We start from the raw sequence: 27,989 nt of genomic DNA, 5'->3' as shown, positions 1-27,989 counted from the left end.
GACAAAAGAGGTGTTGGGCCCTCACCTCACTTGCATGGAGCACTGTAGCTCATCACTGTAGTTTCTTCTGGAAAACAAGAGAGAAAGTGCTAGTGAGACACGCTTGCCAAAAACTCACTAAGGCAACTCAGCACTGTGGGTTTCTAGGAGAGACATTCCCTGAGTTTACAGGGACTCCACTTCACTGTGATGCATGAAACTACTGATGTATCTCAAAGATTGTGTGTGCAGCTAGATCAGATTCACCCAAGTCACGAAACTTGTGATCTTTTGGAGCTATATGTCCCAAAAAGCTCCATTACGGTTATGGATTCCTCACTTTTTGAAGCAATAGCGATCTCTGATACATTTCCAGGTTTTCCTACCACTAGAGACCCCAGAGAACAGAGGACAAGTTGTTTTTAGCATCATTGTTCTAATGGGGCTCTCGTCTAAATCATCCCCTCGCCTTTGCTGCCTCCCACAAAATGAGTGAGCAAAAGCACAGCTCTGAGCTCCTTGCTCACCTCTTATTGGGAGTTAGACCCTAAGTGGATTGACATGTCAACTTCAACTTGCAAGTTCTGGGACCAGGGAAATAAGAATCTACCATTGTGAAACCCAAGAAGGTAAGTCCATCACTGGAGACATTCTAAGGTGCAGTTAGATAAACATATCAAGGATGTCATTGTTATAGACTTGACAACTTCAGAAAATTTCTTTCCAGTGGTTACTTTTGGGTGGTTTCTGCAGCACAGCATTTGAGCTCACCTGGCATGTAGTAATCGTAGACCTTGATATTAACTGGCTTGCGCTCCTTCACTTGTGTGTCCTGCTGCACCAGCAAAGTGTAGGTGTGAGATTCTCTGGTCAGCTAAGACCAAGAAATGCAAGGATTACAGCTGGAACCAAAGTCCTCTAAGACAATCCTTTCCACTTGCCCTCACTCAGGCTCCATGGAGGCATCGACACTTTGACAGATCTGTTCTGCTTTCCAGTCCATCTTAGAAATATCTTTCACTTCACATTCTGTGTCCATCTCCCATTTTTGGTTACCAAATTGTACTCATGAGACATCAAACCCACAGAGTCAGTATGCATCAAGTATCTAAGTGTAGCACTAGTGTATCCAACCAATCCTTTATTCCTGTCCAGCTCAGCTCTGAGCTCCTTCATGCATCTTGCCTCAGTGTCTACTTTCTTACACACAGCCTCATTTCAGCAGCTCTTATTCTCTTATTCTTGCACAGCCCTCATCATTAAGTGGATGAATGCAAAGTGTGGATAAACATCTTCTAGATGGTAGTAGCTACACGACATGTTGTTGACTGGGTTCTACCTTGTGCTACCTGGCATCCTGAGCTGAAATCTTTCTATGCTACCTTTCTGCTCTCTGTTGTCGACATATGAAAGCAGCATCTTTGCAGATCTAAGACATCCACACAACAAGAACCCACTTTTTATGAGGCTAGCTTATTGACAACTGAGGATAAAGAATCACAGAAATGTAGAAGTACTCTTTGAAGTTTCTAAATTCATGTCAGGTCTTGTCTCTAGTGCTGTTTATATATCCATGTAGCTAGAGAAAGGCTGAAGTGGTTCTAATCTGATTAAGGAGGCTGTAGAGTTAGTACTACTGCTCACACACTCATATGGTTTAATTTTGAGTGACCTTGGCAAACTCCATGAGCAATCTTAGACACTCCCTACTACATTCAAGCTGCCTGAAGGTTTTCTAAGAATTCAGACTTGCTTGAATTTGCTAGGTGGATCCTCCCTAATCAGACACTTGTATGGACTTTCAACGGTCTCTGAACAGTGCCAAAAGACATAGGCTTAACATCAGAGTTATCTTCATTTTGTTCAAATGTCCCTGTATATAGGTTCCACAGCTGAACTACTGCAAGCTGACAGAGCACACTTCTCCAGGTCAGCAAATGTGGCTGGTATGCAGGAACGACATCTCTAGATACTTAGAATACTTATGGAACCTAAGTACAAGAATAATCTAAATCTATCTACTAGTCTGTAGTCCTTTTAATGATGATGATAGCCCCGATTCCACTCACCTCCTCCAGGTAGAGAATTACTTGATCAGCTTTGCTTTCTACTTTCTTCACTAAAGGCATTTTCTTTAGCTGAAAAAAGGGGTAAAATGTCAGAAATACTCTCCTAGAAAGCAGAAAAATTCAGGGACATTTGTCCTTGTAGAGTATGGGCAAAATATTCACATGGCCAAGGAAGCCCTTGGGGTAGGTGAAGGCAAGGTGCTGCCTGGAAGAGACTTTGGATATGAAGATTTCTTGGGAAGAAAAGTACCTTGTTTCTCAGCTCACAGGAACAATCACAATTTGGCATACAATTCTTCATGAAGAACATTCATCACTGTTCCCATCTCAGCTGGACACAAACTCACAGTCTCACCTCTTCCAGTGAACCTGCCACAGGGCTGTATCCAGACAGCAGCTCCACTTGGATCAGGACCATGTTGGTGGACACACGGTTCCCTGTGTAGCTGCAGCAGGAACCCAGGGGATAGCACTAATGTTAATTTCTGAGCCGTGATCTCCAGATGATCCAACCCAGCTTTGGTACTCAGGTGGAAGATTCTGCCTTTTCATCCAGTGTTTCTCCTGTAAGTGTTCCTGTTCATGCACTGTAAGAAATCTTGCGTCTCCTGATCTCACTTTTAATTGTGCTGAGTCAAGGAGAATAAATTCCTTGGAAGACCCCTGGAGTTACCTTTTTTAGGCATGGCAGGGAATATCACATCCTCTGCCTGCTGTCTTGGCAGTTCTATCCCAAGTCAGGCAGGGGCTCAGCAAGGGAATGATAGAATCATTTTGTTTGGAAAAGACCTTTAAGATTATCAAGTCCAACCACTAAACTATCGCTGCCAGGCCCACCATTAAAACACGTCCCTGAGTACCTCATCTCATATCTCTTCAATATCTCCAGGGCTGGTGACTCCACTACTGCCCTGGGCAGTCTGTGCCGGTGTTTAACAACATGTTCAGTGAAAAAGTTCTTCCTAACATCCAATCTAAATCTCCCTTGGCACAACTTGAGGCCTTTTCCTCTTGTCTAAAAGGAGGGTGGTGTGACAGTCAACCAGGAACAGAAGTCAGAAGACTTAGGAATAAGTGGAATAGGACCTACTGATGTGTCCCACATCACTAGTGTTTTGAGACCTAATCCTAGAAGAGGGTGAGACCCATAAACCTTGGAAGAGCTGATGGTGACTGGTATTGTAATGAAATAGGACTATAGCCTGATCCATCCCTCTGAGGACTTGTATCTCTCACCAAAGTAAGGAGAAGAACATAGTTGAATGATATAATTTAGTTTAGTGAGGGGCTTGGCAGTGTGAGGTTAGTGGTTGGACTTGATCTTAAAGGGTTTTTCCAACTGTAATGATTCTATGACTCTGATTCTATAAATGGGGACATGTTAGCACTTGGTATCATGAGTGAAGGGGAATCCTGGCCATCAAGAGACTTGTGACTCTATGATTTCATGAATGGGGACATATTAGTGCTTGGACATCATGAGTGAAGGGCCATCAAGAGACTGGTGTGGTGCCAGAAGCCTGTTAACACAAGGCAGACAAAGGGCAATGGAGTGTCTCCTACCGAGCACGAATGATGACAGGGAACTGGATGGCATCAGGTGTGGTGCACTCTGTCTGCACAGAAACAGCAAAGGTGATGTCACTCCTCAGAGGAGGGATGTGGTACCGCAGAATGGCCTGCCAGGACAGAAAGAAGCTAGTTGGCACAGAGTAACAGGTTTACTTGTCTTTTTTTTTTTTTTTTTTTTTTTTTTTTTCTGGAGAGAATCCTTGTCGAGTGTTTGCTTGCTGTTCGCTGTCTTGCACTGGTGCAAGAGAAAACTATGTGATGGAAGTGGAAGTTCTGCTCCTGGTAGTGTCCACTGCACTTCTTGGATGAGAGGTGCATCTCTGACTGTGGAGGTGGTCCAGATTTTATTTTGATAATTGGTATTCCTTTGCTGTTGGATCCTAGCTACTCCTATCAGCCTTGAAGCCCAGATTCTTGCAAGTCACTGTAGAGGTCTGTTTCTGGTGTTGGCTAGCATAGTGAGAGGTCCCCTGGCTTCCAAGGATTTTTCCCCAGACAGACTTTTTCTCCCTGGCTTCCTTACCTGCACAAAAAGACAGCCATGGCCCTGTACATGCACAGTATAATCTCGGGGAATAGCTGGCAGTTCCACTGTCTGCAGCAGGAGGCGATTGGTGTTATCTACTTGAATGTTTTGGTTGAAACCCTCAGAAGAGAGAGAAGCCTGAAGATAAGGACCATCCTTGCTGAAAGTCTTGGTTGCATACAGGGCTAGGGCTTCCAAAGCAACCACTGTGTCCTGAGGAAAGAGACAGGCATTGGGATCCTATTTGTGAAACACACAGACAGAATCCCTGGTTCCTGTGCGTGCCCAGTCCTTAGCCTTTTCCTCATAAATTCACAAAATCATAGAATGGTAGCGGTTGGAAAGGGCCTTTAGAGATCATCTAGTCCAACCCCTCTGCAGAAGCAGGTCCACCTAGGTCAGATCACACAGGAATGTGTCCAGGTGGGTTTCAAAGACCTCCAGAGAAGGAGACTCCACAACCTCCCTGGGTAGCCTATGCCAGTGCTCCCTCACCCTTGGAGTAAAATAGTTTTTTCTTACTTCTAAATGGAACTTTTTGCATTCCAGCTTCTTTCCATTACCCTTTGTCCCTCCTCCCATACTGCAGCTACAGCACAATAACAGCTGACAATAACAGGCTTTGGACTTTTATCATGGAATTACCTCAGAGAAATAAAAATATTCACCTTTTCCCAACCCCTAGAAGATGGAGATTCATTTTTCCCCCCCTCTTTTTTTACTATGGGCTGTACTAGAAAGCCATTGCTCTCACAAATGATAGCTGATGGCAAGTTCTCTGTTGATGATGGCTCAAGGGGATTACCTGGGTTGAAGCAAAGCCTCCATAAGGGTTTTGTTGCTTGGTGAGCCAAGACACAATCTGGGATGCTTTTCTGATTTCGTCTGATGACAAACTTGACTTTGAAAGGTGAGCCATGAGGATACTTGATGTCAATTCCACATCAACAGATGGAGCCCGATACCAATACAGGGAATCTTCTTCCTGTTTGGACTGTTGACTCCAGAATATTTGGTCGTCTAGAGGTGGAGTGGGAACACTTATGGAGTGTGTAGCTGAATCTAATGACTTTGGGGTCCTGCTCAGCCCGTGTCTGGATACTGAGTGAATATGTACATTGGGACAGGTATGGGTGCATATAATCTTCCTATTCACCTCCCACTTGTTGCTTTTCCAGTAAAAACCTAGGCCTACAGGCTGGGAAAGAGCTCTGCAACATCCATGAAGCTCCCCTGGTTTGGATGACTGGGAGACCAGGACTGTGAGATCATCCACAGAGAAAGTCTGTCTCACAGCATGAGTATAGACTATGACAGCTTGGCAAATGGAGGCTATTTGAGCCATAGAGCTCTGCCAGTGCCCTCCATTCCTGCTGTTTATTTACTCGGTTGTTCAGCCCTGGGATCTCTGCACAATTCTGTCAGTGACCCTCTCTCCCACCCCACAGTCTTTGGTACCTGATATTATGGCAGCCTTATCCAATCTTTTGAGGATTTTCTGCCTGAGGGCCTTATCACCTGCTGCTGTGAAGGCGTTTGCGGCTAGTGCCAGGCCATAGAGGTTGGAACTGCTAACATCAGCATTGACCAGATCCTTTATACATTTCAGAGCTTTTGACACAACTGGGTCCTAGGATACAATTGAGAGCACATCATTTGGTGGCAGGGTGTAATGGGGAGGGAAAACAGCTTTGAGGTGTGTACAGAGGGTGGCAACAGGGAGAGGCCACATGAAGAGAAAGCTGGTAAGGTCCCACTATAGTGCTGGTACAGCACGGCCCTTCTGCTGTACTCACGGAGCGCGGCATCCCAGAGTGGATGAGAGCCATGATGATCACAGAGCTCAGCCCCAGGCCCTCTTCCACTGCACCCTGCAGCCACCAGAACACAGAGAAGGGGAGAGTTGCTGTGAGAAGGGAGAGTGTGAAGTTTTCCAGAGGCTTCTGCTCCTTGAGAAAAAGACAGCACACGCAACAGTGCTCATCCTATTTCTTCTGCTAAAGAAGTGCCAGGGCTGGTATCTACTCTTGTCGGTTCTGCTTACCAGAGCACTTCCCAGCCACAGTGACCCAAGCTCCTCTGGACAGCTGATTCCCTCCCTCCGCTGAACACATTCCCCTTTCCCCTCCCCTGTAAAAGATTTTCAGTAGCAGATTCCAGTGCCAGGGGAAACTGATGTTCCCACTACTCTGCTGCAAAATGGCACTTCACTTGAGGGCAAGGACAGTGGCAAGGTATCATTTGCAAGGGGAAGTGAAAAGTACCATTCTCTTCACTTAGGGTATTAATTATCAAGAGGTTCTAGCCACTGAACTGCTGCTGGGTCCACAACGGTGGTACTCTGCATGTGTCCATGCATGCACAAGGGCTGTGTTTCTGAAAGTATGGGGACATATTCCTGTCAACAGCATATCAGAGCCTCCTTCCTGCAGTAGAGTTCATTTGTTCTTGACACTTAAATTGGACCAAAGTGAAGAAGCTCTGAGGTACCTAATGAAGACATGTCATACCACCAGACCATTGTTGAAGAGCTTCCCCTCACTCTTGAAGCAGCCAGATGGAGTCTGACTTTTAATCAAGGCACTGGCAGCATCCTTTATATTCTGCTCATCTATGTGAATGAAGTCCTGGGCTTGGCTGAAGGTCTTGAGGACAAAGGCAGTAAGCCTAGAGCCAATGGAGGGAGAAGAAAATAAAATTGAACCACTCACTGATGTCCACCTCCAGTAGCAGACAAGCGTCTCTGTCTCTTCCACTATCTCATCCCTGGAGAAATGCCAGCAGGCCAGAGCCTCTGTGCAGATGAAGAATTGTAAGCAATGCACTTGAGTTAGATGCTCTTGAAACTTGAGCTCAGATCCATATGCAAGAAGAGAGAAAAATTTCACCAAGAGCTTGGTGCTTCCTCTGGAGCTCTGCCACTTCTAACAGGATGCATTTGTGTGATTTAAAGCCAAGTGATATTTGTGTGATATTTAATGAACTCACTCAGCCTATTTCACAATCATGTTTGGGCACAAAGCATTCTGGAAAAACCTGGAAAGAAGGTGCCTTTGCAGCCATGTTTTCCGAATCAGACTCAGTTAGGGTGCCCAAGCATAAATAATCAAACAGGGGTAGCTCGAGTCAGCTCATCATCATGGTTCTGTTCCAGAAAGTCTCAGGAGTGGTTTCTGTTCAAAACTTCGAATCTTCAGACTCCCTCAGTTTCCCCAAATCAAGATCTAAGCCATCTTGAACCTGGCCAGGTCAAGCTGTTGTTCCTTAGCTGTGTCTGGATCTTTCTGCTTACCATGTGTTTCCTGGCTCACTTCCTTCCCCAAAGGCACTGTATGATCCATCTCTGTGCTTGTACAGGAGCTGCTGCTGATACCCTGTGAGAAGAGGTTGGAGGTGGTGAAGGTGCTCTGTGTCTGTGGTGTTCTCAAGATGACAACATACACTGCCAATCCTGATGGCCATTATAAGCAGCATTATCTCTAAGGAATCCAGCAAAGGGCTTTCAGAGGGGTGCCATGGACCCTGTGTTCAGCTGAGACACAACAGCCTGATTTATACTGCTGTAATTCCCATGGTGTCAGGCAAGTGATGCTGCACAAGTCTTGTTTGGCACCAAGCTTCTGCTGAGATCCTCATCAAACAATCTATTGTAGTTTAATAATCCAACATAAGTAGAAATCAACTCACCACTTTCCAGATAGCCAATTGCCTTCTCTTTGATTTCTGGAGTCAATTGTCCTGTTTCTTCAAGGTATCGTGTGACAAAGACATTGGGAGCAAAATGAACCATATTCTGCTCACCACAGCCACTGGACATCTGGAGGAGCTCATCTATGTTTTCCAGTGCTGTCCCCAAAATGTCACCTGTAGGACAGAATCACAGCTTTGGGAGCTTTTACAATATTTTTGCATGTAGAAAAACTCTAGTCTTCAGATAACCTGCTAAAACTGGTTTCGGTTCACCTCTGCTCACACTAGAGTGAATTTAATGCCTATAGTTCCCTGTAGGAACTGTGATACAGTACTTGTCAATCTTTCCCTTATCTGGGTGAAATGATACATCCATCTGGCCCAGTATCACTTGTATGAGAGAGATTGGATGCTCCTCTGAAAAACATAAAGGCCCAGTATCACATCTCACTGTACACATTCCCTCTTGTTACTCTGTTTGCTAAAGCAGACATTGTGGCAACAGATGAAAAGACTCCTGCAGGGAAAAATCTTACTTTCCAAGACTCTCCTAAATCTCACCTAAAAAAGAGATGTGAGCTCTCTCTGACCCAAGGACCACATTCTCTGGCAGAGTGAAATTGATTGTCTCAGAAGCTGAAGTTCCTGCAAATAGCAAAAGCATTAGAACACAACAGGCAGGAGGAAGATGGCAGGCCAACAGGCATTCTCAGGAGATGGTGTAAACAAGGCTGGGAACACCTCATCAGTTGGTGAAATCGGGGTCCAAAAGAGGATGAAACAGGAATCAGGCCACCCTCTGACGTTTGATGTGGATAGTCAGTGACTGGCTGCTGCCAGGACTTTGTAGTACTGAATAGGGCTTAATGGTTTTGCCTGCCCATAAAAGCTCCACAACCCCCGGCTCTCCTCTGCCTGTGCTTCTCCTGGAGGTGTCCACACACCACATTGATTCTGTTTAGCCTCCTCACTCTGTGCACATGCACAGACTCAGTGGTAAGACAGTCCCTGTCTCTGGGATACCTGCACCTACCTTTAGGGCACAGGAGTGAGGTGTGGGTCTTTTCCTCCAGCAGACCCTCTGCCTGGTGGAGAAAAGGCTAATCAGCTCAGAAGGGAGAGCAGTAAAGTGAGATAGCAGCTGTGCAGCACTGAACTTATCCTTCAAGCCACGTTTCTGTCCTCGTGGGACATGCACAGGGCCTCCCACAGACTGCAGGGCTATGCGTGACAACAGTGGAGTTCCACTGGGAAACAGGATTCTAAGCTGCTCCATAGCCTTTGCCATCATTGCCCCAGGGCAGGAAGTTCTGACATCCCTGTCCCATAGAATAGAAGTAACTCAGCTCAAGCCCCAGCCCAGCCTGCCATTTAGAATCACTACTTGACCAGCCTCCCTGAGAAACTTGTCTACCTGCCTGCTGACCGTCCCTGCCCAGAGCTGTTCACTGGGCCATTTTGAGCCTGCCCCAACCTTGCTGGGACCCTGAAGCATACTCTGACCTTCACCAGTAGTTGTTTAACCACCACATCCTTCCCTCCAGACTCTGGCACAACAGCTGTCTTCTCAGTGCAGATATCTTTCTGCTCCACCATCTCAGCAGTGATGGTGAAATTCACCTTCCCTAAAGAACAGAACATCAAGAGGCCAGTTGGCATATCCATGCTTATTTCAGCCTAAGGCTGCTCACCCGTGCTTCACACTTGTGCCTAAGGCTGCTGCACTCGTGCTTCGTGGCCACTCTCTCTTCCAGCTCAGCTCTGGTTTCCTCAAGGAGATCTGTCAGTGTCTCCCACTCCTGTTTGTCCCTTGTCCCCTTACCTAATTTTGTAGCCTTCACATCCCAGAAAAATGTTTTTACTGAATCAGGACACAGACAAAAAGTGAACTTGTCATTTGCATGCACAAATTCAAAATCTCTGGAGTCCATTAGGCTAAGATGGAGCTGCAGGTGAAACAAAAGGGAGATCAAGTTACAGAGCAGCTGTTGTATTTTTCTTTTCAACTCCTTGATCCAAATGTCAGCCAAGCCCAGATGCCTAGGATCAGTGTAATGATGGCTCTGTTACAATATCTGTGGGACACCAAAAGCCTATGGACATTGCAGTCCTGTAGGCCTGAGCTTGAGGGATTAGCTGGATAGACAGGGCTCTGAATGGAGCTTTATGAAAAGCTTCCTTGGTGCCTTTTGCCCAATGACCGAGGAGGCAGCTCCTTCTCTGGGCCAGTGAATACTGTTACCACACATTCCCCTGCCCAAAAACCATCCTGGAGGGAGCCACTCACCACCATGCACTGCTTCAGGTAGCTGAAGACTTTGACTTTCAAGGGAAATGACTCTCCCCGGAAGACAGAGTAGGGCAAGATGGGTTCCACGAAGAAGGGCTTGAAGCTCCGCAGGCTGGTGATCTCTGAGATTCCCAACCCATGGGTGTCTGAGGTGCAGAAGGTCATGGCTCTCCAGTCTGTGATGCTGTCGGGTACTGTGACACCTAGCTCAGCAGCCCCTGAGTCACTGAGAAGAAAGCAGAGTGGAAGGGATTGTCCCCATACCTGTAAAGTTTTCTCTTCGGAAGACAAATGCAGAAGGACTATGAACTGGAAGTGTGCGTGAAGGTGTGAAGATTCCTAGGAAATGAAAGAAGTAAGAGAAGGATAGCAAATATATGGGCAAAGAAGGATTGAGATGCAAATACAAACGAAAATTTTGCTTCTGGACAGTGCTGCATCTCAAATTCTTGTTTTGTGTGAGCACACAGGGCTCCCAGGAGTCCACATTATGCACCTAGCCTGTGTCAGGGACTTCCACCACACTATCACCCAAACTCCCAACCACAGCTCATCAGTCATCATTATAAAGGTCACTTACAGATCTACATACACAAAACAGATGACCCCTGCTCTGAAATGGGCATAATCCAGCCAAATGAGATGGAGAAGAAGAAATTCTGTGTTTACAGATGGAGAGCATTGGCACATGGGAGCATTAAGAAAGTTGAGATGTGTGAATAAGGAGAGAACAGTGGATGCTGTTTAACTTGAATTAAGCAAGGCCTTTGACACAGTCTCCCATATTATCTTTGTAGCCACATTAGTGTGGACTGGTTAAGTGGATGATAAATTGAGCAGAAAATTCACTGGACCACTGTGGACAAAGGATGGTTATTGGTAATACAAAGTCCAACTGGTGGCTGTTTACCTGTGGCATCCCTCAGGGACTGGTAGTTGGGCCAATACTGCCTAACGGTTTTATTAATAACCTGGATAATAGGAGAGAGGACATGCTCAGCAAGATTAGCAGACTAATTTTGCTATTTTTAGAAGTCTCTACTCTGTTGGGGAGAAGTTCCTCATATGCTGGAGAGAAAACGGGTAAGTTATTTATCTGGAATGGAATAGTACCATACAACAGTATAGGCTAGGCTAGTAAGCAACTGGCTAGTAAGCAACTTTGCAGACAAAGAGGTGAAGGTCCTGGTGGGTAACAAGTTGAGCATAAGACATCTCATGTGCCCTTACAGAAAAAAAGGCCATCTAGTTCTGAACTGTATTAAGAAAACTGCAGGCACTGGGTTGAGAAAAAATTATATTTCCCCCCTGTGTTTCTGTATTGTGAGATCACATCTGGAGCACTGTGACCCATTTTTGCCTTCCAGTATAAGAAAGATACTGACGTATTTGAATATATCTGATGGAGGGCTACCAAGATGGTCAGAGAGCTGGGACATTTGAAGTACGAGGAATGGCTGAAAGAACTGCAGTTCTCAAATTTAAAAGGGAAAGTGTATGAGGAGATCTTTAAGCTTTCCAAAGCTGCTTATTGGGAAGGTGTAGAGACAATAGAAATAGTCTCTTCTGTGGCGCATACTGACAGGATGAAAGATAACAAACAGAAGTTTGAAGATGGGAAATTCTAGCTTGAGGTAAGAAATACCATGAGGATGGTTAAACACTGGAACAGGTGCCCAGATTGTAAAATCTTAGTCCTTGGAGATACAGAGAACTTGACTATAACCTGATCTAACTGGACCTATCTTGCACAAGTTATTGAGCTACAGACCTTTGAAGGCCTCTTCCATGCCATAGGACTGTAATTTTAAGGACTGAGATTTTAAGTTCCCCAGGATCATTTGGAAACTCTCAAAGAGAGATGGGAACTGAACCATTGACCTTATCCATTGCTTCACACCTCCTTTTTCTTTATGGAGCAGAACACAATAATGGTAGGAGGTCTGGATCCATGTGGAACCACAACCTGGAATTACTCACTTGATGGGAACCAGAGTCCAGATGAATGTCTCTGGAAACCAGGTACGTACTGGCCCTGACTCACTACTCAGCTCAACGTGCTCGGACTCAGCATGTTCAACAGCAGCATCTGTTTCTGGGTCCAAGTTGTCCGAGTCTTCCAGCTCGCCGTAAGCTATTGGGAACACAGACATTCAGTCAAAGGCAGAGCAACTGTGAAATCAGGACAGAGTTCAGCTGGGAAAGGCTCAGTTCTCCATCCTTCCCACTCCCATTCCAGTCCCTCTTGTCCTCTTCAAGATGCCCTCAACCTACTTCACTATTGCTTTCCTTGAGACAATCTAGGATTGGATTGGATTGGATTGTACTATCCATGTGCATTCCGGTATGTGTCTGCTTCCCCCTGCGGAACTCTATCAGATCACAATCCTGTTCTCAGCCCCTGCAGAAAGACTGAGATATCGCCCAGTGCCAATCTTGGCTCATTCTCTGGTTTCCAGAAAGACCTTTCCCAGTCATACAATGAGATGTTCCTTCCTGAGAGAGTCATCTCATTTCCCTCCTTGACCATATTATCTTCCTGCTTGCCAGCTTCCAAACAAGTTCTTCCTATGCAGCCACCCATACACTCCTCCAGTGCACTGGGCACACACACGTATTAGGACCCTTCCCCTCTTCATGTGGTGCACATTTCCAGATGGACCTCCCACTCATCTCTGAAAGCCATCACCAGTTCCTCAGCACAGCACATGTTCAGCTGCCCTTGTGCAGCCTATGTGTTACCCATGATTTCCAAAGAAACAGGATAAATTGAGATGTACACATGTAGTCATAGTAGAAAGTAGTCTGGGTGCGGCACTCAATTGGAGACTTGATTTTAAGGTTGGTTAAAAATGTTAGACCTGAATTCTGGAGGAAAGAAGGGGAAGAAAATAAAGTAATTTTAGTGGAAAAGGTGATGTGGCTGGGGGTCTATCTCTGCCCCTGCCTCCCAACTTGTCAGCCACCCTGTGTTGTGGCACCTCAGCCTGAATGCATAACCACCTTGCTCCCAAAGCCTAGTCCTGACCTCTTATTCCAAAGGGGGCTTTCTCCAGTCAGGATTGTGGGGGTGATCACTTATGTGTGCATGCCCACACACAAAGTCATTATTTTGGCACCACAGTTTGCTGCCCACCCTAACACAGACTTGTTCTCATCCTTCACCTGCTGTTCCTTTCTACTATTCTTTACTTCTTTTTTTCCAGTCCTCCTTTCTCTAAGGTATATTTCCAACCTCCAAATTTCTCTGACTTGGATTGTCACTTCATTCTCCTTCCAGCCTCTAGAAAGTTTGACGGTCTTGAGCTGGATTCTAAGGATCCACCTGATTGGTGGGTATCTATCAAGCTGGAAGCATGGAGTGTCAGAGATCTCTTAGTTCAGAAGCTTGGCTAATTGAGAACCTGAAGTTGACAGCACTTACAGGAACACTAATCTGTGAAGCTATCCAGTGCTGACCTGGGATACAAAAGGGTTGATCTCTGGTATTTTATGTTTTCTGGAAATTAGATTTACCTTCAGAAGTTCATAAACATCTGGTTGAGACACTGCATAAGAGTATCTGTTGTATGTGAGTGGTGATATTGTTCCTGGTGTAAGAGTGGTTTGAGGGGAACTGATGATTCCTGGGCTCTTGTGGATAGAACAATAGTCACTGTAAGAGTCTATGAGGGGGCTGGGATACTCCTGAGAATAGGTGAACCGATTATATACCTGTAGACAGAGAATGAAAAACAGTACAGGTCAGTGTGAGAGGTGGGAGTTTTTTCATTCCTATCATGAGATTTACTGTGACTTCAGAGGCTGAGCTCAGATCCTGCCTGCCACAAAATCCCAGCCTCCTTTTGACCCTCCACAAGTTTTACATGCATAGCATCAGAGATTAATATGGACTTCCTCTAGGGTATGGATCTTCAGAGCACTGTCATGGATTGGTTCAAGAGATGGAAGTCTCTTGCCATCTGGTTGCTACTGTGGCTCAAAGTCTAACAATGATGTTAAACTCGGGCTGTACTTGAGAATGACAGTAGGTTATTCTATTTGCTCTTTCCATAGAGACTGGAAAATTTGACCAGTGTTTGATGTTGGCCTTCTTTTTTTCTCATTAAGCCATGTCTTCTCATTCAAGTGCTTGTTGGTTTATCTGCTATACCTTATCAACCAGCACCTGCAATTAGGTACCCAAAAAGCACCTCTCCAGTATTAGCAATGCACAGCACTGAAGTGACTCACGCTATCCCTGGATAGCTCAGCCTCCGGCCTCACAAGAAGGACACTCTGGTCTACAGCACGGATGCTGCACAGGGAGCCTGGTGCAGCCTGCAAATGGAGACGGACAGCTGATCCTGGGAGAGCCACTGTGTCTGAGAAGCCAAGCTTCACCTGGAACAGCAGAAGAAAGAAGAACTAAAGACACTGATGGAGGGAGGAAAGAGGAGACTGGCTATTGGATTCTGATGGACATCTTTTGCCAATTTGCAACTGATTAGCTACCCTCCAGCCTACCTGCCCCCTTATGTTTTGTCCACTACTTACATGGTTCCTGAAGCACTTGGATACTTTCAGACTGAAGGTGTCAGCTGCCACTTGTCCCTCAGGGAAGGCAGTGTAAACAAAGAGGGTAGCCATGGGTGAAATGAGATCAATGGGCAAAGTGACATTGAAAACCCCATTATATTGACCTGAAGGAAAAAGGAGAAATAGAAAATCCATAGGAAGAGGCAAGGAAGTTTGTCTCCAAGAATTACAGCAACAACATGCCCACCCTCTATAACACTTCTGTACAGTTACTTGGATAAAAACTATTCTGCCTTGCTTCTGAAGAGGCCATAGCTAGACCAGGATGTGGGTCAGTGCCATTTTGTACCAGTGACCTTACACCACATGGAATCTTGGCAAGGGCGTGCACTTGGAAGAGAAATCACTTTCCACCTGAGTCCAACTCTGTGAGTTTTCCCAGAGGTCTCTAATAATTCCTACTTGGCAGATAAACTCTGGCAATTTAATAATTTGATCAGAAAAAAACCGTAAACACCCAAATAGGGAAATTAAAAGACAAAAGAGAGATAGCATGTTTGCCAGTTCCTCTTTATTTTTCGTGCCAGCTCTCTTGTTCCCTGTTAGTCTCAGATCTCTTTTCTCCCCTTCTCCACTTAGCCTGGAAGGGCTTTCCTGTTGGTTCGTAATCTGTTCATGGTACTTAGATGCCCTTACCTGATGGTGGATCAAGAAACACTGTTGTTCGCCCATGATGCACAAGAGATCCTCTGGACAAAACCTAAAGGGTAATGAACAGAGTGCAGAGCTTATAGTGCCTCCTCTGCAAAGGGCCCTGTGTTAACACAGCCTCACTGCCAGCGCTGCCCTGCACTCACCAGGTGGTAGAAGTCTGCCCTGGCAGCCTCTTTCCCCAGCTCTGTGGCTAGGATGTGGTAGTGCACAGTGACCTGCTGTGCATCCCCGCAGGGCAGCATTGCTTGCGCTGGCTGGATCCTCACAGAGCTGTGGCTGGAAGAGTAGGAGGCCCTCAGTGTGAGGGATGCAGTGCCATAGGACACCCTCACATTTTGACTGCTTAAGTCCTCTGGCTGGGTCTTTGCCTGTGGCACAGAAAAGATAGCTTAATGCCTTAAGATTTCACTTGCTAAAACCAACATGGGGCGGTGGGTTCTGACCTCTGCTGGAGTAAGGTGTCTATTTCCACCTAAGTCCATTCCTGTGGAGTTGGCATTGCCTGCTCCACCATGCTCCTGGATAACTAGTGTTTAAACAAGAGGCAGGGACCTGTGTACTACTAGGGCTTGGGCTATAGCCTGAGCTTCTGCAATGCTGCTGCTACCATGGGAACAAGACAGATTGTTAGACTATGTAGAGTACTGTATGAGTCCCTGAATCAAACTGATACCAGACACCAGAGATTCCCATAGACCCCTCCTCATTTAATTCAAATCACTGAACCCTTTGCTTCTATCTGTTACATGTAGGGAAAATACCAGTATGAATGTGCCCCGATAATGTAATTCACTGTTCAGTATTATTTCACTCACACACTGTATTTCTTTTAGCACTTTTCCTGATCCATAGGGTAGAGGGAGGAGACAACTGAAGATCATCTTTGCTCATCTTTGCCTTGCTCATCTTTGACCTGTGACCTATCTGTACTGAGACTATGATATTAACATCTTGTGGACTTCCAGCAAGGTTGGGATCCATCATGTATGATACTGTATGCGGTCTGATAAAGAGATAAAGCTTGCCTCAAAGTGTATTGACCTTGAAGTTTAGATAGGACAGGTATTCAAAACCTACAACCCTACAACCAGACAAGTTCATTAGAAAGCAGATGCAAACTCTCCTCTGTCACTTTGCAGTTAGTGGCATCTCTATCTTGGTTACCTCCTCTGCTCCAAATTGGCTGGCAGCAACAGCTTCCTTATTAGCCTTCCTTCTTTCTCTCCTAAGTTTTCTGCTTCTTGTATCTTAGGTTCTTCCTAAACTCTTGTGCTATGAGGAAATAAAGTGCAAACTGGTTGCTGACATTTTCCTCTCCACATGTATTTTCAGATGCTTCTTCCTTAACTCCTTTCCTAACTTCCCGTTCCATATCATGTGGGAGTTCTTCCTTTGTCTTCTGTCCCTGGCCAACCCCACAAAGCCCTTTCTACCTCAGAGAGAAATGCTATGTAGGTAGACCTTGATCAGAACTTCATGGGGCCTCTGTCCACTGCTCTATTTCTTATCATGTCTCCTGACTGTTCAGGGACTAAGTTTGCCACCACGGTCCAAAATGCTATCACTGCTATGGGTTCTTCCTCTTGCCCTAGAATCATTTCACTTCTCCATACCTCTGTCTTCCTGGCTATACTGAAACATTAATGTAGACTATATATCTGATGCATTGCCAGATCCAAATGAAATGTAATTATTTGGCTTTACCTGCAGTAGAACTTTACTGCTGTTGTCCCATGCTGATGTCTCTAAAGTGAAAGACACCATCCCAGCATCATCCGTGAAATAGGTCTTGATTTGCTTTCTGCTACCATGGGACACTGTAAGAATCACCTCCTTGTTCTTCAAGTGCATCCCATTGGCACTTTTGAGTTCCATCTGTAACAATGCAGAGAACAGACAGAGAATTGAAGGCCTCAGGATTCAGTATCCGTCTTCCAGTAGAAGTCCCAGTTCCTCTCTCTGCAAAAAGATTCAGTATGAACCCCTCCCCATTAATCTCATCCAGCAAAGTCATATGCCTATTCTGTGGCCACATTTTAGGATTATCTCTCAGGAGAAATGTCAAATGAGAGGCTGGGACAGAGGACTGTGCCAGCAGCTTTGGTGAGCTCAGAGCAAGGGGAACCCTCAATACTTCTGTGCCTTAGGCCCAGCTGCTGGGTTTTCAATATTTCTGCTCTATTCACTTACATTCCCATAATAGGGAGCTCCTTGCTGATAGTAGTAGCTTGTCCCCCAGAATTGGAGAGTTGCGATATCAAAAGTGACCTTGCAGTTTTCAGTGGTGTTGAGCTCCACTCCTAGGAAAGACAGGAGGTGCATGCAAGTGAATGTAACATGTCAGAGCAAAGGCAGCAAGATTGAATGGGCTGCAGTAAGGGATGGACTGTCACTCATAGGGGATTGTAGTTTCTCCATGTAACTTCAGGAGTTGTTTAGCACGTATGCTTTTGACAACAGTGACAGCAGTCTACCAGGACGTCTCTGCCAGACAGTTTGCAAACGCTCTTTCTGACTTTAAGATGGTCCTACTCATAATTGTTCACTTCCATTTTCATCTCATCTCATTCTCACAGCTGAGTCATTAGAAGGTAGCATTTTTCCTTGCCTTCACATTAGTTTACAGTCTGCTGTCTTGTCATACAGTGCCTATCTGCCAATGTGCAGTTGTTTGCCAAGTGAATCTGTGGCACTGCTTTCAGCAAAGGGCTGCAAAACATTTTCTTGTAAGGGTGGATTTGTAAAATTTTGTAAGAGAAGAAACTTTATAGCCACTTTGGACAAGTGGCCTCATCTCCCTGTCTGGGATGTAGATAAGAACCTGACAAGGAGCTATTAACATTACACAGTCTCAACCTTGGTTATCACTGGTTGCTCTGAGTATCTCCTCATTCCAATGGACTTTCCTAAAATACAGTTCAAGAAGAAAAGAATCTGGCCTGATCTACCTCTGTGCACATTTCTACTGGGACTGAAAGATGAGAAAAAGCAACTCTTGCCCATGCCTGCCAAACCACGGTGACAGTCAGAGCTGGACTGGTCAAAACAGCTTGGGGAGGAGTAAGCACACTGATAAAGTCCATACTGCAGTTGGAAGAACTCACATGCCCTGTGTGAGTCAGACCTGGGTCATATGCTACATGAGAACATCTGTGCTTTCATGGTGTTCACAGGAAAGACACAACTGTCTGAACACCTGACCCCATGGGAGCTGGTGCAGAAAGTTCCAGTGTTTTAATGGAGGGACACAAGGATCCATAAGGAGTTTTCCAAATGAAACCCCAAAGACAAGCATGTACTATGAGTGCAAAGTTAAAGATTTTCCACAAAGTGTAGAATCAGTTTTTGCTACCTGTTCCGCTTTCTGTCAGAAAAGCCACAGCTTCCAGGTTGAAATCATAACTGTCACCACGCTTCTGGTGGTAAATCTTAATATTCACCTCAGTGGCAAAGCAGCCATCCTCATTCGTCTGGGGATGCAAAATTGGATCTGTTAACCAGTTATGTGTGCACTAGTCTCTTCTGCAGAGCAGATCAAACCCAAGACCCAGATGTCTAAAGGTACATGACACTTGAGTTAAAAGAGCAATTCCCACACTATTGTGAAACATACTTCTTTTCTGTGGAGCAGTCACACAAGATGCTGTTTCACATGTGTCTCATCTTTTCACACTTGTTCATGTGCCAATAGCAAACATAATCTGTCATTTCTCCCTCACAACATGATTTCTTCTACTAGGGCAGGATTTATCTTCAAGGTATATACAGGATTACTTAAAAATATATAAACAAATACAGACACATCCGTTCGACCCCAGAAATGAATGAACAAAGTCTAGGCCAAAACCTGAAATTCTTTGCTTAGATATATCTCCAGAACATCACTGTTTATATCAGATTAAAAGCTGCTGCTAAAAACATCCAGTGGAAGTGAATCAATGTGGACAGCATTTGTATATTGCCCTGTGGCAATACTTGTTTTATAGGCAAACCTGCAATAGTTAACTTGCCCACATATACTTCTTTGAGTACAGTCAGAGAAATCACTGAGAGGTGCTAACATTGCTATACTGAGGAATTAATGACATATCAGTCATCCATTTCCAAGAAAAGAACATGCTGCTTCAATAGCTGGTGTCTGTCCCACTCCTTCCTTCAGTATTCTTCCTTTTCTTTAGGCATATTCTTCTCTTTTGCAAGATGAGTCGATGCCCCATGTGCTCACCTCACCAGTGTAATCCTTACAAATACTACGCTTGGCTTTGGAAGACTTCCAGTTATAGCGGATATGTTTACGGCACACAACAGCCTTCACAGTACCTTGGACTCGTTTCCCATATGTGTACCTGGAAAACAGAGCAGAAAGCACTCATAAGGAAACACTGGCTCAAGGGTGAATAATATCAGCTTTAGCCTGTGATTTGCAGCTATACAACCCAGTACCCTGCAGAATCTTTGTGGTTCATGAGTTTTTTGTTGTGTTTTTTTTTTTTCTCAGAGAAGTTTTTCAGCCATTTATGCTGAAAACAGATCTCTCGATGCTTTTCCCCTTATGGACTGCTTGTCTGGAGTTCTTCAGGGAATTGTATTTGAAAGCGGAAAAGGGATAGGAGGAGAGAGCAACAATCTCAGAGTGACATTGGATGTCTCCTAACTCTCATGTTACAACATGTTGTATGTAAGATTATCAATCCTATGGGAAAATGACTTGATTTTCATAGTTATTATTTATGAGGAGACCAACTTTCAAACTGATCATATGGTCTACTGCTGTCAAGATATCTGCCTCCCCTGTATCTTTTGCAGCACTCTTAGATTGGGCACCTGGCTGTTAACCTTTAGCAGTGCAGGAGCCTGTGCCCTTTCCTCTGGGCACTTGGCTCTGTCTACAGTGTTTATCCACCAAGAGCTGGATTTGGTTCATCACTTGCAGGTTTACAGTCTCTTGAAGACAAAAAAAAGAGTTAACTCCTGGGCAGCCAGTTTTACAAAAATACTATCTGAGGTCTGTCACAACTGCAATAACCTGTTACCATGAGCTGTAGTCTGCCTTTGTACTACGCTGACCAGATATTCATAGAATCAGCATTAAGTCAACATGGATTCACCAAGGAGAAATCCTGTTTGACCAAACTGATAGCCTTCTATGAGTGCATAACCAGCTGGCTAGATGAGGGGAGAGCAGCAGATGTTATCTACCTTGACTTGAGCAAGGCTTTTGACACTGTCTCTCATAACATCCTCATCAGAAAGCTCAAGCAGTGTGGCTTGGATGAGTGGACAGTGAGGTGGATTGAGAGCTGGCTGAATGACAGAGCTCAGAGGGTGGTGATCAATTGCACAGAATCAAGTTGGAGGCCTGTGGCCAATGATGTTCCACAGGGATTGATTCTGGGGCCAGTTTTGTTCAACATCTTCATCAACGACCTGGATGAGGGGACACAGTGTACCCTCAGCAAGTTGGCTGATGACACCAAACTGGGAGTGCAGGCTGATTCCCCAGAAGGCTGTGCTGCCATTCAGTGGGATCTCAACCGGCTTGAGAGTTGGGCAGAGAGGAACTTCAGGAGGTTCAACAAGTGCAGAGTCCTGCATCTGGGAAGGAACAACCCCATACACCAGTACAGGCTGGAGGTTGAACTGCTGAAGAGCAGCTCTGCAGAGAGAGACCTGGGAGTCCTGATTGATAATAAACTAAACATGAGCCAGCAATGTGCCCTCGTGCCCAAGAAGGCCAATGGCATCCTGAGATGCATCAAGAAGAGTGTGGCCAACAGGTCAAGGGAAGTTCTTTTCCTCCTCTATTCTGCCCTGATGAGGCCTCATCTGGAGTCCCGTGTCCAGTTCTGGGCTCCTCAGCTCAAGAGGGACAGAGAACTTCTGGAGAGAGTCCAGCACGGGGCCACCAAGATGATCAGGGGACTGAAACATCTTTCATACAAGGAAAGGCTGTGGGAACTGGGGCTGTTTAGTCTAGAGAAGAGGAGATACTGAGCTTTGAGAACAGTTTGGCTCTGTCTTCATTGCCTATATATGGGCAGGAATAGGGGGGGAAACTTGTTTTTTCTTTAGGTCTAAAAAAGTAATTTCCTTCAGCCTCTCTTTGTAGGACAAGCACTCCAATCCCCTGGTCTTACTAACACTTACAAATATCTAAATGGTGGCTGTCAGGAGGTTGGGACATCCCTTTTTTCTATTGTAGCTAGCAACAGGACAAGGGGTAATGGGATGAAGCTGAAACACAAAAAGTTCCACGGAAATATAAGAAAAAACTATTTGACTGTGAGGGTGACGGAGCAGTGGAACAGGCTGCCCAGAGGGGTTGTGGAGTCTCCTTCCTTGGAGATCTTCAAGACCTGCCTGGACATGTTCCTATGTGACCTGATCTAGGTGAACCTACTTCTGCAGGGGGGTTGGATTGGATGATCTCTAAAGGTCCCTTCCAACCCCTACCACTCTATGATTCTATGATTCTATGAGTTCAGCAGAGGCCAGGAAGTTAAAATTACTTCATCAGATTGAGACAAAAGACAATGGTGAGCTAGGGAACATTGTGGCGGCCACAGGCTGAGACATTATGGTTTCCATACTATCATTAATGAATGCAGCAGAGGTACTGTATTGTAGGGCACATGCCCCACTGAGACAATCCTCTGCCTCACTTTCAAATTCACAGAGAAAGAAAAAGGGAGAGAGAATATGGAGAAAATTAAGAATCCAGGAGAATTCCTTAGCAAATGATCCCAGGGTATCAGACTTTAGGTTGGGGATAGGTTTAGCAGAGACCGTTTTAAGCTCAGTTATTCATAGCTGTGCAGTTTCCAAACCAGTAAGAATGCACCTTCTGCCACAGTAAGTCAGCTCACATGCCACAGACATGGAGACGGAAGCTCTCCTCCAAGATGGTGACCACCTGAGGCATCTGGATGGAGACGCTGAATTTGGGCAACACTGTGTGCAAACAAGAGAAATATAATTCAGTGAGAACAGAGTTTCACTTCTCCCCAAATGGTTATTTGCAGAAAAGAAGTCTCTCCTTTTTTTCCTTGACTACTAGCACAGAGCCTGGTAGCAATGCACCAGTAGCCCAACCAGGAGACTGTGCTGGAAGCAAAGAGCTTCCTCAAAGCACAGCTGTGAGATAGTGCATCAGTCCATCCTCAAGACACAGGAGAGGAGAAAGCTAGTGGGCCTGAGTGAGAGCCAGTGCTTACATCTACTGGCAGGCAGCTGGACATCTCAGGTGCTAGTACAACTAGCACAGTTGTTCCCAGCTGCATGGCCCAGTCAGCTCTGTGTGAGAGAGGGGGGCTGAGGGAAATACATCTTTTTCTGCTGCCATCAGCTCCCTGAGACTCTTACCATACTCCTCTACCCTGAAGGTATGTGTGCGATCAGGCATTTTGATGATGTACTCTCCAACCGATGCTTCTGCAGCGAGAGGGAAAGACAGATCCACAATGCCTCCCACAGGTGTAACATTCAGCCATTGTGCAATTCGGTTTGCTTTGGGATCCTGCATAGGTAGTAATAGAGAGTAGTTACTTCTCAGTACAAAAAGAGATTCTTCTGTAGGATGTCCAAGCTATCACAGCATGATCTGAGGATATATCCCCTTGTCTTGAGAGCCCAGGTTTGTGATACAGCTACAGTGCTCAGGTGAGTTTGAGCTCGCAGAGGATAGAGCTTTTCTCCCTGTCTCATTGACAAGGTCAATTTATCATACGATTGCACGCTGATGGCACTGCCGTCTCACTGGCTGATGCAAAACTATGGTTTACTGCCTGCCTGTCTCACTAAGAGACAGAAGGTGGTCCCTCTTAGAAGCCCCTCTGGTGATCTGGGCTGATATAGGCCCTAAGTCACTGTGAAGAGGGTCAATCTTGATAGAACATGCTGCCTAAGACATAAGATACTTGGGAATGATTGTTGGGAAGTCTAATGTGTTGAATCCTCAGGAAAGTCTAGGGAAATTAATCCAGGACTTCATGCAGAAGACCATGAGGCATAGGAGAATATAAAGACGTGGGATGTGAGAGCATTTGAAGATTTTGTTGACTGTCACAGTCAGTCCATAGTGGACAATGTTCTCCCACTGCTCGTTCTTGGGAGGGCAAGAGGCACAACTACTAGCTACAGTCACATTGCCCAGCCAGGAAGGATGTAGTGATGAGTTGATGGATGCTTTATAAACATAGAACAAGTGGGAACTGTTGTTTAAAAGGGTGATGCTGGATCAGGATGCTACATTTGTGTAAACTGTCATAAAGCACTGCATAGGTGTCTCAGAAACCACATGTTTGTGGGTATGGCATGCAAACGTACATTAGCTACTGCCAGTTGCTTGTTGAACTGTGACCTCTCTGCATGGGTCATTACAAATTTCCCACTGCTTTCAGGGATCTTTTTTTTAGCTCAAGTGACTGCAGTCCATATTTTACTTACAATATTGAAACTAAACTAACAAATTTTAAGAACAATATCCTGAAAGCTGCTTTAGGAAGTTTCTCCAGCTGCATAGCTACAACATTACCTGCTCAAACTTTTATTTTGTGAAAAATAAAAGTCTCCTTAAAGAGACTTTAGGATTTTCACAAATCTTGAATTCTTAATAGAGGGACTAGAAGTCCTGTGACTGTTCTAGAAGTTTGCTGGACTGATTTTCAGTAGCATCCATCATTACTGAGGGATCCCTATGTGGCCGGCATCATGGTGCTGCACTGTCATACTTGTTTAGATACTGAAGGAAAGAAGGGCAAGAAGTTGACTGTTCCCAGTCATTCTAAGGTAACTTGCTTTTGTAGCTTTATTTCCCCACCATCATCTCCAAACCTGCGTCTTCCCTAAGGTGAGAAGAGATTACCACTTTCAATAAAGTAGTTACCTTCAGTAAAGTAGGTACTTTACCTTCAGTTCCACCAGATGTTTCTGTGGAGGAGGAAACAACAGTTACTGTTGGGATGCTTTCAAGTAAGTTACCATCCACCTCCTTGGCATTTTTTATCCCCTAATCCAGTCTTCCCTGAGCAATTCCCAGGAACTGCCTGTGACCTTACATCATGAGCAGCTCCTGTATTGCGGGTGCTCTTCAACACTATTTATAAATGCCAAAAGCAACACTGAGACTGGCTGTCTACAGATGGGTCACCTAGCCACGAGGCCAAGCACTGATTCAGAAGTCATGGAAGCAGCCCAAAGCCCACAGACCCCCACAGGGATTTCTCCCCTCTTGACTTACTGTTTCGTTGCTGGCAATGAAGTTCTGATCCAAGGTTACAATTCGCACTTTGACTATAGAGCAAAACAAAAACAAGTCTGGCTGAAATGAAATCAAGTCTGTTGATAAGAATAAGAATGGATGACTAAGAAACATGTGTCTGTGGGCTTTACTGAGGTGATGTGGGCAGAAGCTAGAGCTATTCTCTCCTAGGTCTTTGCTCAAAGTCCTGTCATAGGCTGTCAGCCTGCTAGAGAAAAAGTAGTAGGAGAAGCAGTGTGGGGCTTCTGGGAAGGCTGGCTGAGCTGATGAGAAACAGCATTTTTCTGGACATTGGACCTGCAGCGGGACACGCAGTCCTGCTTGCAGTGAAGGTCATGTCAGTGGAAGGGGTGAAGAGTCATGGGCCAAGCAGCTGTAACTTACAGTGGTTTGAGCTGTGCTAGGGCAGTGATGGGGTCTGCAGGACTATGACCCTTGTCTCAGGAAGTTTGGGGGAGAGAGGGATTTAGGGTACTGACAGACTATTGTGGCTTTGATAGGAGTAATCAGCAATATAATACAGTGGTGTCTCAACCTTTTCTCACATATCAGCAAAAACACTCAAGACCTGCTCACACTGGCATGCTGTCGAAGTATGTCTAGTACTGGAGAACACACGTGCCATGCTGACAAAATATCCTCAAATTCTTCAAAGACTAAAAGGGAGATGAATCCCATGAGCCATCTCCCTTGCAGACCAGACAATTTTGTGGCCTGAGAACTGCTCAGTTCTCTCACAAGACATGGCACTCTGTCCATACCAGTCTGTCCGGGTCTGTACACAGGTTTGTCTGTCTGGATAAAAGTCTTCTTGTCTGCGTGCTTGATTAGGACTTTTTGTTTCTTCTGAAGCTCTGAGCTGGCTTTCAGAACTGTGATAGCAATAAAAGCCACTTCATCGGGGTTTCCAACCGGAGGAGGGACCTGCAGGCATAAGGTTAACTGTCATTCAGAGTGGATCCTATTCATGGATCCTCAGGCTTTTGGAATAATGATTGTCACTGCTTTTATATTGCTCCAGTTCTTCTTGCCCCAAAAGACCTCACATTACTTCTCTGAATGTTTTCTAGAAGAGGAAAGTATCCGTGTGACTACACAGTAGGAAGGACATCGGCAGACCTATGCAGGCTGAAGTAGAAGGTTCAGTGCCTGATTAAGATGTCCCCATGGGAAGAACAAAATTCTTTGCCTTCCTGCCCAGCAAGAGCAGAACTCATGCACTATCCACCCTACTGACAACCCTTCGAAATATCTTCCTCACCTGGAAACTTGTGCAATGAAAGAAAGTGAGCTGAGAGATGGACTGAGTGATCAGAGTCTCATTCCCAGCTCTGCTTTGCAAGGTTACTGTCACATGGATTAGGTCTGCTTGTTTTCTGCTGAGCTGCAGGCACACTGTCTCTGAAAAGGGGTAGTAGAGCTGAGATGGTATTGCCACGGCATAGTTTCTATTAAAAAAGGGGAAACAAAAATGTCAGGTGAAACTGGTTTTCTAAGAGGACAGATTTTGACCGTAGGATTTGAGTATGTTCTAATAGGTCTTCTGGTCTCTTTATTCTACTCTCAAGATGCCAGTGGGACAAGATCATGACATTCTTCTCATCTATAGGTATTGTAGCCATTAACACTGTACTACATGCTGCACACACATGTAAAAAGATACAGTCATTAAAAACAGAAAGTAAAAATAGAAAGTCAAAATAAGGTGAAGACACCTCCAATATCATGAAAGTGACCAGCAGCAGAACCTGGCTACATTGCAGCTTTCCTGAGACTTGAGCCTTTTCACTGAACCACACTGCATATCACCATCTTGGTGATATGGTTGGTTATGTGCTTGGTTGGTTATCTGCTTTCTGTCCAATCAGCTACTCTTGGGCTCAAAACCAATGACATGCATATGAGACCCAGTGTCCTTGCTTCATGTTACAGACACATAATCTCATGAGCACTTTGTCTTCAGCTCCTTTCACTCCTGTTCTTGCTCTCTTATGCTGAATCTCACAGTTCTGTGGCTGCTCTCATAGTTGTGCCCTTGGATAACACTGAGAAGCTGTTAATGTTGTTTGGGGTGGTTTTTTTTCATTTTATACTACACTGCAGCAACTAGGACCAAAGAAAAGGCAACATTTGAGTAGATTTGAAAACTCTTACCACTGACTCCTCCTGCTTACTGCCCCTGTACAGCCAGTGGCATGTTTTGCAGCAGCAAGAGGGCAGGGCCTGGAAAGATCAGAAGAGCAGGAGGAAGGGACGTGATCTGCTGGCAGTTTTTAGCTCAGCACCCTGGCAAAGAAGACTCAAAGTCCTGCTGGCCAGGAGCCTTGAGGGCTTTCATGTTTGAGTGCTGTCACGCTGAGTTGAGCAGCTTGTTTGCCGCTAATATTAGGGGATCTGATAACAAATGCCAATAACATTTTGATTTTCCTACTTAAGCTGACTTATGACACTTCCTCTTGCCACTGGGCTAAAGGGTGGGATAAACACTAAAGACTCACTGCTTGAACATCCTATACCTTCCTTACTCTTAATGAGCCTTTACTCTGGAACATTTTCTTACACCCCTTTGACAACCCATACACTGCCCTTGCCTTCTGAGGTATAAAAGTACAGCATCTCTGGGGCTGTCATTAAAGGATTTCAAGAGCTAAGCTGAATTAGTTTCTCATGAATCTACAAGAAACATTGGTATATAGGCTGGACAGCAGACAGCTTACTGAACCAAGCAGTATTTCCAAAAAGCATCCCTGTTAGATACCTTGAGGTCACATTTTCCCCATTTGTAAAGGCACTCAGCTTTATCTCCTAAAGATTTAAACCGTGACCTATGCCTCTGAGGAGAAAAGCATAGCCTGAAAGGATACATTCTGGAGCACAGTAGGAGATACAAAATGTTGGCAGGTTAGAATCAAACACATGCAGAAAGCTGACAGATTTGCTCTGATTGAGTACCTGCAAAAATCCATGGTCTACATCAAAGGTAAAAAAGGGAGAGCCAAGTAGTAGGGGGAATATCAGGGAGAGGGTGAAGGAGGACCAAGTGAAACCTTGGGAATTTGAGAAATGACTCCTCTCTGGAAAAACATTCCTGGTGTTAGGATTTCTGTCCTGTTTTTATCACACCACCGCCCTCCCAGGACTCCCCCCAGGCCAGAGCGTGTGTTTGAAGCAGTTGAGGTTCTTACAGTGTTGCAGGCATTTCAGCTGTACTAGGCAGGATGACAGTGCCCCACAGGAAAATGATGGTCCGCATAGCTGATTGCAGGTCAGATCTCTCCATGGAAGGCTTAGCCTCTCATCTGTCTCCCCTTTGCCCTTGCTTCTGCCGTCTTCCCCTTCCTGCTCATCCAGAGCTGAAGGATTGAGTGCTTT

At 45.2% G+C, this 27,989-nt stretch overlaps 1 protein-coding gene across 1 annotated transcript; it reads right to left on the bottom strand.

Moving 5' to 3' along the window:
* Nucleotides 1-26: 26 nt before the first annotated feature.
* On the bottom strand, nucleotides 27-27,870 carry LOC104561939 (alpha-2-macroglobulin-like protein 1). Its single transcript, XM_062007728.1, has 35 exons — nucleotides 27,803-27,870; nucleotides 25,879-26,065; nucleotides 25,379-25,541; nucleotides 24,597-24,649; nucleotides 24,266-24,286; nucleotides 22,721-22,874; nucleotides 22,225-22,309; nucleotides 19,584-19,704; nucleotides 18,711-18,828; nucleotides 17,549-17,658; nucleotides 17,063-17,233; nucleotides 15,502-15,726; nucleotides 15,341-15,404; nucleotides 14,663-14,808; nucleotides 14,360-14,509; nucleotides 13,643-13,840; nucleotides 12,907-12,994; nucleotides 12,107-12,260; nucleotides 10,124-10,352; nucleotides 9,659-9,782; nucleotides 9,340-9,461; nucleotides 8,870-8,921; nucleotides 8,398-8,481; nucleotides 7,834-8,010; nucleotides 7,439-7,520; nucleotides 6,657-6,813; nucleotides 5,943-6,017; nucleotides 5,605-5,776; nucleotides 4,952-5,166; nucleotides 4,144-4,359; nucleotides 3,612-3,727; nucleotides 2,404-2,494; nucleotides 2,049-2,117; nucleotides 751-853; nucleotides 27-67 (listed from the first exon to the last, which is right to left on the bottom strand). Exons 1-35 carry the CDS (start codon nucleotides 27,868-27,870, stop codon nucleotides 27-29), a joined length of 4,401 nt encoding a protein of 1,466 aa, XP_061863712.1.
* Between the last annotated feature and the right edge of the window lie 119 nt (nucleotides 27,871-27,989).

Source organism: Colius striatus, chromosome 1 (assembly GCF_028858725.1).
Source record: "Colius striatus isolate bColStr4 chromosome 1, bColStr4.1.hap1, whole genome shotgun sequence".
Lineage (NCBI taxonomy): Eukaryota > Metazoa > Chordata > Aves > Coliiformes > Coliidae > Colius > Colius striatus.
The sequence above is the reverse complement of the archived record's forward strand: the minus strand, read 5'-3'. Positions and strand labels throughout refer to the sequence as shown.

What these genes read in the sequence shown, in the direction of transcription:
- LOC104561939 (XM_062007728.1), bottom strand. Translation starts at nt 27,870, where the DNA reads ATGCGGACCATCATTTTCCTGTGGGGCACTGTCATCCTGCCTAGTACA. An exon ending in AACATCTGGTGGAACTGAAG is followed by an intron (nt 22,875 to 24,265) that starts GTAAAGTACCTA and finishes CTACCTATGCAG; the next exon opens with GATCCCAAAGCAAACCGAAT. An exon ending in AGTGAGCCAGGAAACACATG is followed by an intron (nt 6,814 to 7,438) that starts GTAAGCAGAAAG and finishes CATTGGCTCTAG; the next exon opens with GCTTACTGCCTTTGTCCTCA.